This window comes from Lissotriton vulgaris, chromosome 3_1 (assembly GCF_964263255.1).
Source record: "Lissotriton vulgaris chromosome 3_1, aLisVul1.2, whole genome shotgun sequence".
Classification (NCBI taxonomy): Eukaryota; Metazoa; Chordata; class Amphibia; order Caudata; family Salamandridae; genus Lissotriton; species Lissotriton vulgaris.
The window spans coordinates 910,625,532-910,640,652 of NC_141689.1; the positions used below are offsets into that span (position 1 = coordinate 910,625,532).

At 40.9% G+C, this 15,121-nt stretch overlaps 1 protein-coding gene across 1 annotated transcript in view; it reads left to right on the forward strand.

The window, feature by feature from the left end:
* MAMDC2 (MAM domain containing 2) overlaps positions 1–15,121 on the forward strand; it is a 523,202-nt gene that overhangs the window by 422,304 nt on the left and 85,777 nt on the right. Inside the window, exon 10 of the mRNA XM_086961252.1 lies at positions 10,118–10,211. Coding sequence (XP_086817378.1) covers positions 10,118–10,211 — 94 coding nt within the window. The remainder of the gene's footprint in view (positions 1–10,117; positions 10,212–15,121) is intronic.

A 15,121-nucleotide genomic window follows, 5' to 3' on the forward strand; every position in this document is an offset into this window, starting at 1 on the left:
GGCTGAGGCACGCTTAGGTAAATCCAGTACAAACTTGGCCGTGGTGTTCTGCACCATTTGAAGTCGCAGTAACAGACCCTTGTTTATACCTAGATATAAGGCATTGCAATAGTCAAGTCTGGAACCTATTAATGCTTCTACAACTTGCTTTCTAGCTTGTGGGGACAGATAGTGCTTAATCTTGCGCAAGATATTTATTATACCCCAACATGTGGAGATAGTCCTGTTAACTTGCTGACCCATCCCCAGGGTTGGGTCAATCATGACTCCTAAGTTCCTGGCCAGGGCGGTGGGTACAGGACAAACACCCAAAGATGTAGGCCACCATTCCGCAGACCAAATGTCTTCCTTTCCTCCAAACACCAGAATTTCTGTTTTCTCGCCATTAAGCTTCAATGAATTGCAAATCATCCATTGAGCGACTGCCTCCATACAGTGTCTAAAATTGGAGGCAGCAGAGATGACAGGTTGGGCGAGAGACACCAGAATCTGAGTGTCATCAGCATAGGAGACTACCTCCATCCCATATGATCTAATAAGCCTGGCAAGTGGGGTCACATAGATGTTGAAAAGGGTCGGACTTAATGCCGACCCCTGAGTGACCCCACAATGCACAGGAAGGGATGGAGATAGGAACTCCCCCAGCTTAACTTTCTGTTCCCTCTGGCCCAGGAAAGAGGCCAGCAAACTAAGCGCCGGCCCCTCAACCCCTATCTCCCCCAGTCGAGATGTTAACACCGAGGGAGACAGAGTATCAAACGCAGCCGTAAGATCTAACAGGATAAGGCGGATAGTCTGGCCCTTATCAACTCTGGTGCGGATGTTATCAAGCTCTATGGTAAGGGCCGACTCCGTACTATGCCCTCTCGGAAATCCATGCTGCGAATGATCCAAAAGGCCAGAGGTTTCCAGAAAGGCTGCGAGATGCTGGTTGAGATGGGTTTCCAGCATCTTTGCAGGGGCTGGGAGCAGCGAAATGGGGTGGAAGTTGTTAAGAATCCCCGGGTCTAATGTGGGCTTTTTTAACAGTGGCTTAACCACAGCTCTTTTCCATTGTAAGGGGAAAATCCCATCCCTCATTGCCCTATTCATGATCTCTAATAACGGAGGCAGAAGATTCTCCTTACATTGTTTGAGGAGTTTCAGTGGGCAGGGGTCTAGGGGAGACCCAGACCTAGCCTTGTTCAAAAGGGCTTCATGTTCCTGGTGGGAAAGGAGTGGAAAACTGGACAAACACCCTAAAGACACCTCCTCGGATGATGTTAGCCGGGGGATAGGTAAACACGGAGAGGTAGATAATAAAGTCCTCTGTAGCTCTAACGCCGAATATATGTCCACAATTTTAGACTGGAAGAATTGTGCAACGTCATTGCAGAGCTGCTGTGAGATGACAACGGGATCTGGCACCTTCAGAGATGTGAGCGTGTCTACGATCTTGAACAGCTCTTTCGGCGAGGTGAGCGAATCGTAAAATACTCTTGCTTAGTCCTTATCACCTCCGCCTTATAATTCCTCAGGAGGGTTTTATGACTATCTGTATCCCGCATATCCCAATTGGTCCTCCAGAGACGTTTCTGTCTCCGTACCCAAAAGTCGAAACCTAGTGAAGACAGCTGAGCATCAAAGGCCGCAGAATAAATCTGTTTGGTATTAGTCAGCATTCTTTTCATTCCTGTCTTATTAATATTTTTGAAGTAAAATGATTCTGGGTTTGAAGTATTAAAACCTGAAAAGTATGGACATTTAAAAAAAAAAAATTTTTTTGAGATACCCTTTGGTGGTGTAGGACAATGTTATCATTGGTTATACATCCGTACATTTCTAGGGTTTGCAGATTTGTGCAAGAAATGGTGACCATAGTGATTATAACAATACATTTGTTCATAATCTGATGAACCTTCTAAATATGCATGATTTGTAAACTTTGCAGACATTTGTTAGTCTGACATCACATTATTAACAGTCTCAAAGTCTCAATCATCAGAAAATGTACTAGATGAAACAAAGTCATTCAAGGAAATCTTGAACTGGTGTGGAATCTTCAACAGCTCCGACAGGCCAAAAATGTCATAATCAGTTCTGTCCCAAGCTATACCCCCTGGTATAGGAACAGCTGTGATGTTCACTGATGACAAGTCTCTTTGTTCATGATGAAATGATTTGTGTGGCTTGAGTAGTAAGTTGATGTTCTTACTTGCTGTGTTCTTTTTAACATATCTTCCATTTATCAGCATTCCCAAAGGTTATCACCAGAGTCAACCAAAGTAGAAGAAAAAGCACACCCAACACAATCCAAAGTTCAATCCATGGTGAAACCAGATAAGTCTTTTCCAGGTGATGAAAAAGGTCTGTTGCTTGTTCTTTAAAAGTCCTTTTAGCTGCGTCGTTTCAGGTTCGCTGCGATCCTCGGAAAACATATCAAAGTTAATAAAATAGTCAGAGGCAGTTCTGTCAATTGTTGGGATTGCCTCATGATTTGATGAAATCACTGGAACCACTTGATCACTTGTTACATTTGTATAGTTAGATGCTATTTCATTGTAGACAGGTGTTTCTTGACAAACTGTTATTTGGGTCTCAAGAGGTACAAGTTCCATAGCTTTATTGCTTAGTCCTTCATTTCGCACTGCAGATTCTTCAAAGGTGATGAGTCTCTCAGTTTGAACCTCCTAGATAGTAGTTAGATTAGGGCGTCTGCTACATTGGCGGAGTCCACTTGGCCTACTGCTTGTGATCAGCCACATGATGTGGTTTGACCAGGTCGATGGACATAAACCTGCTCTCCTTTTTACCAGCAAGGGGCAGCAGTAATACTGTTCTTGATCCGTGGATTGCTGGGACAGGTACTGGTTGTCTGTAAGAAGGCCCAAATTCCTTCTCTCTGACTAGATCCCCAAGCTTAGGACTCCAGATAGGCCTTGCTGGGACAGTCAGTTTCTCTTCAGTGGTGGTTGGCTTCAGAAACACGTTACTTTGTTTCATTCTTATTTCATTTAAGTCCTGTAAAACATCCAAACGGTCATTGATATCAAAGGATTTTTGGTCTACCACTGAAGTCTGACAATCGAGATCCGAAATTAACATTTTGGTCCCAAAAAGGACTTCATATGGAGTGATACCCCCTAGAGACCTTCTTGGCAGATTATTAAGACTACGTTGGACACTTATTAGATGTTTGACCCACCCGTCACCCGAGTCTAATACCCTAGCTGTTATAGATTGCTTTATGTCCCGGTTTTTTCGGTCCACTACTGAATTTCCCTCAGGATGGAATGGACTAGAGTACCACAATGCAACGCCCAATTTGGCCATGGCCTCCTTGTAAGCCCAAGAGCTAAACGCTGGACCCTGGTCAAAATGTAGCGTGCTGACTGCGTATTTGCCGATAAAGACTCGCAAATCTTTCATAACAGTTCGCGCGTCAGCCGAGCGCTGAGGCCACATCTAAATAAATCTTGAACACAAATCCACTGTGACCATAATATATTTATAGTTACCATCCCTCTGTAAGTGGCCGCAGTGATCTAGGTAAACACAAGCTAATGGTTTATCTGAAATTAACAGGGGTGTCTGCGCAGGACGTTTCACTGTTGAGACTTTCATCTTTTGGTAGAGTTCACATTCCAAAACATGGTTTCTGGTCTGTTTCCTCATGCGTGGCCACCAGTATCTCTGTTTTAATAACAACACTGTAGCGGAAACACCTGCATGTGCAGAAGCAAACCCTTCATGTGCTGCTAAGATTAGTCCTAATCTATGTTCCACGTTTGGAATTACTTTATCCCCCACTCCAGGGATTCGAGCAAACGGAACCTTATTTGCATCAGTTATATATGAGTATTTGAGTTGAAACCCTTTTGGTAATGTTTTACCACTGCCTTTGCTTGTGGCGTTGACAGCTAGTATTATTTCGCCGTCTGTTTTTGTTTTTGAATGAGTGATTGCAGCTACGAAAGCCGTTTGCACAGCTGCCTTCGCAGCTTCATCCGCCAATGAATTCCCTGCAACGTGAACGCCATCACGTTGATGACTCAGCGTATGTATCAAGTGAGCATTTTGTAGTCCTTGTCGTAACTGAACTACTTGTTCCCAAAGCAATTTATGCTTGATTGTGTCATCTTTTGCATCTTTTTAACCGTTTTGAATCCAGTTTTGCAAGTATTCATTGTAAGATTGAACACAATAATACAAATCGCACACTATGAGTGTGGGGAATTCGCGGAGTTTTAGTGACCATTGGTCAGAATTTGCCATCGCGCCAATGACCTTTAACGATCGTGCACGCCGCACTATAAGCTTGTTTACCCCCCGTAGCGGGTTGAGCTGATCCATCAGTATAAATATACATTCATACTGCTCTAGAGGCAGAATTTCAGTAGGCAGAGGACATTCTTGTTCGTATTGTAGAAATGCTTGTGTTTTCAAATATCGGTCAAATACGTATTCAATGTCTGTTGCAGCAAGAGAATTAACCCATTGTATCCATCTTGGATGTAAATCTTTAGCATTTGGAATGCTCGCTTTTGTCACTGCCTCTTAGGCAGGTACAGGTGTAACGACCATAATGCGCTTCCCCTGTGCGAGGGCTCTCTCTTTTGCTACTGCAGTTTGAACCGCTGTCAGAATTTTTTCTGTTGAAGTGAATTTCATTTCTGCTTGTGTGTACCAATGTGATTTGTAAGCTATTGGTACTTTTTCACCTTCGTTAAAAGTTAAGTATGTGAATCCGCATTGTCCTGGAATGATTCGGATCACTAAGTTGCGTACGTTTACGCATGTTTGCAAATGTTTTGTTGCTAACATGTATGTTTGCAATGAACGCAAAATTTCTGTGTGTTTTTGTGTCCAATTACCTGTTTTGAAATCAGGTTTGATTAATGCGTAGAGAGGTTTAACGCTTTCTGCGTAATTTAGAATGTAAGTTCGTCCGAAGTGCAGGAAACCTAGAATCGCCTGTAAGTTTTTCAGAGTTTTTGGAGGTTGGAACAGAGCATATTTATCTAAAAAGTTGGCTGCCAGGCTTTTGCCTTCACTTGAAAGTTCATATCCTAGAAAAAGGACATTTAAATTGGCAATTCTAGATTTTTTTAAATTGAATTTGTACCCTTCAGAGGCGAATCCTAATATAATTGTATTCACCCTATTCAAGTGCCTATCCAAGTCATCGTCTGTTAGATAGATGTCATCTACGTATGATAATGCTTCATCCTCATATGTTTGTAGTAACTCTCTTACTCTCGCTGAAAATGATCCAGGAATATTCTTGAATCCCTGAGGGAGGCGACAGAAGTGATGCTGTGTCCCAATAATTGAGAAAGCGGTCAAATACCTACTTTCTGGTGCAATGTTTTGACAGAAAAGTAACATTAGAAATATCTAATGTGTTTTTTTACTTTTTACGCACAATGTTATTCATTAGTGCTGCACTGGGTGCATTTTGTACTGCAAAAGTTTTGCAAAAAGAGTTTAGATGTCTGTAATCCAATACTAGACGTTACGTATTGTCTGGTTTGGAGACAGGAAACAAAGGCTTGTTCATTGACGAGGTGCATTATTTTAATCACCCCTTGGTATTCAAGTTGAACTAATATCTTCCTGACCTGCTGTTTAGCTTCTTGCTTAACTGGGTACTGCCTTTGTGCAGTTGGTTGATTTTTTTGTTGGATTTTATGGTGAGGCGAGTCCTCATCCGATCCTGCATGATTTTTACATAATGCAGGAGCTTGGGACACTGTCCATTTCCTGGCATAAGTATATTTTAAATGAATTGGAATGTGGTTGGAGAAGACTGGCGTAATGATGTCTTCGCCATGTGGGCACTCCCTGACAAATTGTGGTGGCCAGTCTTGTTCAGCTAGAAGACTGTCATAACCCTTAGAAAGTCGCTCCCAAAAGAGTGCTCTCACTTTTCTTGGTATGTCCCCCTCCATCCGGAGAGGTATTTCATATAACTTATGTGGAGTACTAATCCTGGTATCTGCAGTTTCAACTTGATTGAACTCATTCAAGTCCACTGTCTCCAGATGATCCTTCAAGTTCTTGCGAGCTATGGTGACTTCTGCTGCGCTGTACAACATTGTCTGAGCCCATTCCCCGTACTTGAGTTGTGTCCTCAAGATCCTCGGCATGTCTGATGTTTAGACCTGCTACTTTCTTTTTGGTGAATTGAGGTTTCTTGTTTTTCTGAACGTGTTGATCGTCTTTGGACTTCACACGTTCTTCCTTGTGTTCCAACTGTCCTCTTCTTTCGGATTTCTGTGACGAAGTCTGAAAGGTACGAGAGAAACGTGTATCAGTATCTTGATATCTATTAGGTTTTCTCAAATTATCCCTATTCCGAGGTTATACCTCCTTTCAGAGAGCTCCTTTTGAGGAGACCTACCTCTGGATTGAGAACGCTTCTCTTTAGAAGTTTGTTTGCTATTCTCCCACTTCTTTTTAATAGGAGTCGGAGTGTTTTTAGTAAAGACCTTTTCAGGACTTTCAGACAGTTTAGGTCTCACTGGTTTCCCACCCAAACTATATCTGCCTAATTCTTCATAGGATTTTTCAATTATTCTGGCCAGTTCTTGTGGTTGCTCAGTTACATCAAATTCCCTTAACTTTTGGTGGATCGCCACGGATGCTGCTTCACCCTTAATATTAGCTAATATTATTGTTGGGACCTGTTTGAAATCTTTCAGTAATTTCATACCTATATTTAAAGCAGGCTCTTTCCCGTATTCATTTTGAATCTGTTTCATGACATCTGATATTACCGCCATAGACAGAACATGTGTTTTATTGTAAATAGCAGCAAAGACTGTACCCCAAGTGTTGCAGTTCTCCAGGTGTGGGGTGATCCCCATTGCTAAACAGATTATTGAAATTCTGTGTTTCTCATGAGGGGTAGTATTAGGAAATACTGCCTCGATTTGAGTAATTGTTTGAGCTATCCAGAATGGAATTTGTTCCCATTTTGCGACCGACCGAATGTAAAGTCTGGGGTGCAATTTTATTTGTGTTTTCCTGGTGGGGGGATGTTGTGGAATCAGTATTGCTGGAAGGACTGTGAAAGTCCGCATGACATATTGAACCAATTGTCTATAGGTTTTGATTAGCTCTTTGAGTTAAGCTCGTAGTTCCACATCTGTCATTTCAATAATTCAGGATGTGGAGTATAGCTCGCTAACACCGGCCATGTTGCTCCTGGTCTACCTAGTGGACCGAGCCTGATTTATATGTTTTAAGGCGCCCTTCAACCAGAACGCATGCTCTTGGTAATTTTGTGGAATTTCAATATCCTTGAAAGGAATGTATTCCGCTGGTGGTTCATCTTCTTTGTAGAAGTGAAACACATTTGTTCTTGGATCTGCTTCAGGAAAGACTATCCACGAATTGAATACCTCTGTCTGGTGATATTTATGTGCCTCTATCACAAAAACTGCACTACCACCTCTTGCTAATAGGCCATTTTTTATAAGTTTTATAGTGATGGCTTTCTTTAAATTTAGGGGCATGCTTACAGCATCCTCGTCGGTTTCTTAGAAACCTGAAATGTTAAAAACTGGATCGGCTGGATCAGCGGCAGCTCCACCGGTTTTGGTGTTGTTATACCCGTTTAGGGACATTTTTGTTGACTGAAAGTTTGCAAAGCAAGTTTCAAGGAAACAAAGATAAGGTGTACAATATTTTGGAACACTGTATCCTTCAACGTTGAACAAAGCAAAAACGAATACATAGGATTTTCGTCCTACTCAGCTATGGCGGATATTATCCTTTTACCCACTCCAGATGTCTATTGGAGTATTACGGAAAAAAGGGTCTCTGAGAAAAGCACAACTGAGTTACTTTAGTATCTAGCGTTAAATTAGTGTCTTACCAAACGTTGGGCGCCATGTAGTGTATTTCCTATATTCCCAATAGCTCTGCACAGATGTATGACGGTACCACGCGTACTTTTACAACGCTTACCGTTACCACACTACTTTTACCACGCAAGTCGTTACAACGACTTGCGTGGAGGGGCGCTGGATAGTAAATTATTTAATTTACTATTCCAACTCTAGTCCCCGTGGACTCTAGGGAAAGGAGTTGGATAGTAAATTAAAGTATTTACTATCCTGGAGCGCCCCCAGCGCATTTCGTTGTAACGACCTGCGTGGTAAAAGTAGCGTGCTAACGGTACCGCGTTGTAAAAAATGCGTGGTAACCGTTGCATACCGCTCTGCACATTGAAATAATATATCCTATAGATTTGACGTAGGACCTAAGTCAATAGGTCTCTATCGAATATACTAAACTTAATAGTGAGTGCCAGCTAGCTCAGAGGTCACTAGAAACTTTCTCAAATTCACAAGAAGGGATTCGCTTCTGCCAACGGCATAAACATGACAACTTTGTTTCCCAAGAATAAGAATATATCTCTCAAAGTCGTGGAAAATTTTTTTAAGTATTTCACTCAGTCAATCATGTATGCTTCGTTTCTACAGAGTTGCAGAGAAACAGTGAGACAGGCGTTTTCAATAAAAGGTTTATTGAACAGTCTTCTTTCTCATGCAAGAGAGGTGAACTGCTACAATCGTTAGACAGAATGCAAAGTATAATGTGTACAGCGTAAACAGTAATATGAAATAATACTGTAAGAGCATTGTATGGTTTCTAAGCCATATGAAAATACATACATAAATAACATAGACTAAAATACTCAACTGGTGCTTCTAAAATACGCATACCCCAATGTACCTAACCTAGGTCTGGCACGTATTGGTTAGCATAGGTTTTGTTTTTGCCAAGAATTTTTAACAAACCAGCTAGAGGGAGCATCAATTCTAGTTTCCACACAGCCAGGTATTTTTTAAATCACACTTTATTCACTCTTACCCCTCCACCCACACATTACACATGGTATAATTTCACTATTAGGTGCTCCCACATCTCTGTCAGTCGTAGCACGCCCCGTCCCGCAGCGAGCGGGAAGAACCTGATGATGAAGCATGCCACCAAGGGACCTTTTGGTGGGTGAGGGTTATTTTAACAAAACATTGTGTTTTCCTATACATCTTTAGGGGACACACAGTTCTTGACACCGTTGAGATGATGTAGGACAGATACTACTATTCTGTTTTTCATGATACACAGAGGAGGGTGAGTCCACCACTTACTGAACCTCTTCACTCCCTCTCTTGTTTAGAATGACAGCATGGCGTTGTGGCAGCAGCCTGCTTGTGCCCCTGGCTTGATTGAGCCATCCATAACATAAGTGTGACTAAGAAAAAGGTTGTAGTACTTTTCACCTCTGGAGTCACCACTCTGTGCTTGTAACTGAACTGCTATGCTATTCCTGTTCTGCTGCTTCTCCCCTCCAACATTTCTTTGCCTTTGTAATGTGATGTTGCAGTGTAGATGACAAAATGTCTGGTGTTATTTAATACGTTGGTAAAAGCCTGCGTGATAAACACAATCTCACCTTTGATCAGGTAGGGGAAACCCTCCAGCCTTATCCTTGAGATGGGGGAGCTGTATCATTCTTGAACTCTAAAGTTAAAAAAATTACAATGACATAAGTCAACTGAGATGGCACAGTTCTTCTCACCATTTGTTCATGTTCACAAGCATACACTATATGTGTTTAGAGCCAGTAGGTAATGTGATTTTTCATGAAACCAATTCTAGATTGTGACAGAAGAAACAAAAAACTGTTTTGCTATTGCAAACATATAATGTGTATTTGTAAAGAGCACTATCACTTGCAAGGGTATCTTGGCTCTGAGCAAAGTTGTGTGCCTAGCCCTGCCCAGGGTAGGTTGATTAACTGAAAAGTCATTTTTCATAATTCATGAAGAGAGTAGGAGGCTCTGACGTGGAGAGGGATGTGATGGCATGCTTTACGAGCAATGTAACTGAACGCCTACCTTCTTGATCTGGTTCTGTGTATGGTGGAATGTGTGCGAGTAGGAGTCCTTTGGGTCAGAGGTGTTTTGAGAAGTGGTGAGAGGAGATCTGATTGTTCAGGTAGATGGGGACTAAATTGTGTGGTGCCTGGTGTGTGAACATGACAATAATCTTTTTATGGCAAATAATTTTCAGAATGCTTGCACACTGTTAAATACCAAATATTTTTCTTGATAAACTGCAGGTTGTATTTGTAAGCTTGTGTAAAAGCCTGTGGGATTGTGGACTTGTAGCACTAGATGATGTTACCGTCAAACTTGGAGACTGCCACATTATAGGTAAGATTTTTGACTATACGAAATCCTTAATTCATCCTAGTTTCACTCCCTTACTGGTAAACCAAATTCGTTCATTACAAAGCATGCAACAGATGTAAATATAACATCCAGATAAAATATGCATTGTACCAATTGCACTGAAAATTGCATGTATGATGAACTTTATGCAGGGGAAACAGCTTCTACATCGTTGTAATTACCACACAATACCTTTACGATGCATCCATTACCATGCATATGCCTTTACCACACATACCTTTACCACAGAAATACTTACCATGCATGCCTTTTTACAACTAAAATGTAGTATTTTGCAGGTAAGTATATATATGTATATATATATATATATATATATATATATATATATATATATATATATATATATATATATATATATATATATATATATATATATATTATATATATACATATGTATGTATATTTATATATATATATTATTTTTAATTCAGCAGTTATAGTTACCTGAGTTAACTATAACTTATGCTCCCACATTGCACTGCCTATGAACTCACATATTACGTCATGATGACATCACTGGTGAGTTTAAGTGTTTCATAAAGGTGCGGAAACTTAAAGATATATACTAAGCTACTGCATAAGTTACATTACTATTCTTTTTGTACTACTAATGAGTGATACTATTTTAATATATGTATTCTGATGTATAATCTCGTTTTTAAATCGGGTGTATTATTTATCACTGTACTAGCCTCTACACAGACACATGTCCCCTGCTGATATATGTGTATGGTAGTGCTTTGTGACAATCTATGCTGTTCATTGTGACTTCACTCCATAGTGATGGCTGATTAAAGTTATATTTTATGAAATTTTGACCAGTTTCCTTAGACCTCTCTCCTTCGTGATGAATGACTGTAGTAGTACATTACAATACATTCATCTGTTCACTAAGACCTTTCTCTAGGGTGATGGCTCAGTGTAGTAGACATTTACAACAGACTCACTTCTCTGCTCAAACCTTTCTCCAGGATGAGAAATAATTTTACTAGTGGGTTGTCACACAGTTGCATGTCCTTTAAGTTCTCCATACTAGTTGTATGTTGTAATGGCTTGTGTAAATTTGAAATTTGCACTAAAACCTTTTTACCAGGTTCACAAAAGGTGTAGTTGTGGTTTACAATAGACTAGTCTATACAGGTATACATTTTAATGTGTTCATTAGTGTTTAGAGTAGTGGTTTAGAAAAGACAGGACTATCCATTAAAAACTGTCTCTTACATGATAAGTGAGTATAATAGTTGATAAGGTTACAGTGAGCTCTGCGCTGTACGTCTCTCACCTGTGTCTTCTTATTTTGAAAAAAATGTAATTGTATTTTATGAAGTGTATTGCAGTTTACTTTGCTGGATGATGTCATCATAGATGTCATCTGAGATGTCATGAGTGCTGTCAACAGTGAGGTCAATGACCATGTCTTGGGTAATGCAATATGTGAGGTCATAAGCCGTACGTGGAAAGGGCATACGATAAAAGTTATCTCTGGTAATAATAAATGCTGAGTTTCACTGGTTTTGTACAAGTGAAATCTGAGCCTAACTATAATGTCCCTGTAACCTTTGGTATTTTCAGTGAATTATGAAGTTTTTTTAATACCATTTCTTAACTATAACGTCCCTGTAACCTTTGTTTTTTTCAGTGAATTTCTAAGGTGTTTTACATTCTATTTCCAAACTATAATGCCATGTAACCTTTGGTTTTTTAAGTGAATTTCTAAGGTTTTTTAAATTTGATTTCTGAACTACAACGTCCCTGTAATCTCTGCTTTTTCAAGAGCATGAGTGTCTCAGTGCATGTGTGAATGAGTGTGTGAGTGTCTCAAAGTGTGTGAGTGTGTGTGTGTGTGTGTGTCTGAGTGTACCTGGGAGTGGCTGCATACGTGTCTCACGGTTTGTGTGGGTGCATGAGTATTTTAATGGGTCTCTGAGTGGGTGTGAGAATTTCTGAATGCGTTTACATGTGCCTCCATGTGTGCATGAGTCAGTCTGTGCGTGAGTGCAATCAGTGTTTAAATGGGTCTGTGAGTGCGTTCATGAGTGTCTCACTGGGGATGTGAGTGTGTGCATGAGTGTCTGGGTGGGTCTGTGAGTGAGTGAGAGAGTGTCTGAGTGGATTTGCGGGTACCTCCATGAGTGTGTCATTCAGTCTGTAAGTGAAGGCATGAGTGTTTAAGTAGGCCGGTGAGTGGGTACATGAGTCTGAGTGGGTCTGAGAGGGGGTTGTGAGTCTGAGTGGGTCTGTGAATCGGGCGCAAGTCTCTGAGTAGATATATAAGTGGGTGACAGAGAGTATGAATGATTCTGTAAGTGGGTGAATGGGTTTCTGACTGGGTGTGTAAGTTGGTGTGAGAGTGTTTGAGTTGTTCAATGAGTGGGTGCATAAGTGACTGGATGGTTTCTGCTTATTCTATGCTCATGTCCTCCCTTTTTCCTGCTCACTTCAGACCTTTATTTTGCCTCGTTCTGTTCGTTGCTGGCCTTTATTTTGCCACTTCTGCTCATTTCTGACCTCTGTTTTACTTCTTTCTGCTTGTTTCTGGCCTGCATTTTACCTCTTCCTGCTTGTTTCTGACTTTTATTTTGCCTCTTTTTGCTTGTTGCTGGCCTTTATTTTGCCTCTTTCTGCTCATTTCTGTTCTTAATTTTGCGTCTTTCTGCTCATTGCTGGTCTCTATTTTGCCTTTCTAATATTTTCTGATCTCTATTTTGCCTCTTCATTCATTGATGGCCTTCATTTTGCCTCTTTCTGCTTATTTCTGACCTTTATTTTGTCTCTTTTTGCTTGTTGCTGACTTTTTTGTTTCCTCTTCTGCTCATTGCTGACCTTTATTCTGGCTCGTTCTGCTCATTTCGCAACTATATTTTGCCTCTTTCGGCTCGTTGCTGATCTTTATTTTGCCTCTATCTGCTTGTTGCTGATCTTTATTTGACCTCTTTCTGCTCATTGCTGACCTTTATTCAGCCTCTTTCTGCTCATTTCTGACCTTTAGTTTTTTCTCTTTCTCCTTTGGGACCACAGTAGTACCTTTAAGGCCCCCGTGGTCCCTGGAGGAGCCGGCATTGCTCTGACAGACAAGGGGCTGCTGAAAGGCAGTCCCTTTCTTTCAGAGCAATGTTTTCATCTGTTTCCCTGCACACATATTTGCATGCAGGGAAACAGATGAAAACTCCCCTTTCTGCAAGGCGGAGCTGTTTGACAGCTCTGGCGTGCAGAAAGCAGAGTTATGTGTGCTTTTGCTTGGTGGGATCTGTCCGCTCAGGTGGGCACCTTGGGAGGTAGCAGGAGCCGGCCCTGGGGAGTGGTGGCCCCCAGGGCCATAAATCGCTCCACAAGGGGGGCCGCCTAGCCCTCCCTTCATTGTAAAACTTTGTCCCAGAAAGGTGGCTGTACCGGGGTCGGAGGTCCACAAAAGACCACCAACATTCATTTATTTCATACGCCCTAGGAGGGGGGCCCCAATGTGAGCCCTTCCTTTATATATTTTCTCATGGTTACAGGACCTGGCCTACCTAGGGGCTAAATATTACAAGAACGCTTCTTCTTTTTTCAGCGGGAGCCACGGATCCCATGCATCTGTCGCTGAAATGATAAAGAATGCTTTTTTTGCCCACTCCCCTCCCAAGAGTCTTAGGGGTCAGGATAATCCTACCCTATCTCGTAATTGTTTTGCGTTTTATTTTTGGAACTCGGCTGAGGTTGAGTCCCAAGATGGCTGCCAGCACTTCCTGGTTGAAGTGTTGGCAGCCAATCTGATTTGAACATGGGGACTGTTGATCCTCTGAGGATCCGCATTGCTAGATATACAAATTAGTTTTTTTATTTCTCCAAAACTACTGAAGAGATTTACATTAAATAACCAACAGCACTCTTACTGGACCAAACGCTAGCTTTTTGCAATGTTTGGTGTAATTCCGACCACGGTTTGGGTTGTAGTCACGTTCAAAATTCGCTATGGAAATTAACATTGGAAAAGCACTTTTTTTACACCCCCATCCCATTTTTTCTCTGCCCCCCGCTTTCCGGGTCACTCCGAAACTTTCCATGCACAACAAAAATCACAGAGACACTTTGTTTCGAAAATGTGTTAAGATTCGTCAAACTGGGCCAAAGATATAGGCAACTCAAAAAGCTCTTTTCTTATGGAAACATGGTTGTGTCTATAACTACCTAGGTGTTTTATAGATAGATAGATAGATAGATAGATAGATAGATAGATAGATAGATAGATAGATAGATAGATAGATAGATATGTAAATATGGATATATAAGTATAGATGTATAGATATAGTTTTAGATATATAGATATGTATAGTTATTTGCACACAGATGCATATGTGTGTGTGTGTACACACATATATATATAAAGGCTTTATACTTACATTCAAAATACTTACATTTTTGTTGTAAAGGCATGCATGGTAAAGGTATATGCATGGTAAAAGTTTGCGTGGTAAAGGCATATGCGTGGCAATAGACGCTTGGTAAAGGCATCCATGGAAATGGCATGCGTGATTCTTCTGTCATACAACCATAAGTAGGGCCACTAGATTATGCGGCAGAGGAAGACCAAATTATGCATCAGGGTTGACTAAATTATGCAACAAGAAAAGGCAAATTTTGCAGCATAATGCAACACATTTCTTATATCGTGTTACTGCATTATTTTGTCATTTGTACTTGTTTCCATTGTCTTTGCAAAGGTTTTGCCTCATTAGTACCTGTTTAAAACCCAAATACAGCAATAAGCAACTGAAAGGGACCACATAACCTCAGCAAAGGGCTTTCCACTGCGTAGCAGCACTTGTTGCTCTGTTTTAGTAATGTTTGATCCATTTGAGATAGAATTGTTTTGTTAAAATCTACAGACAATG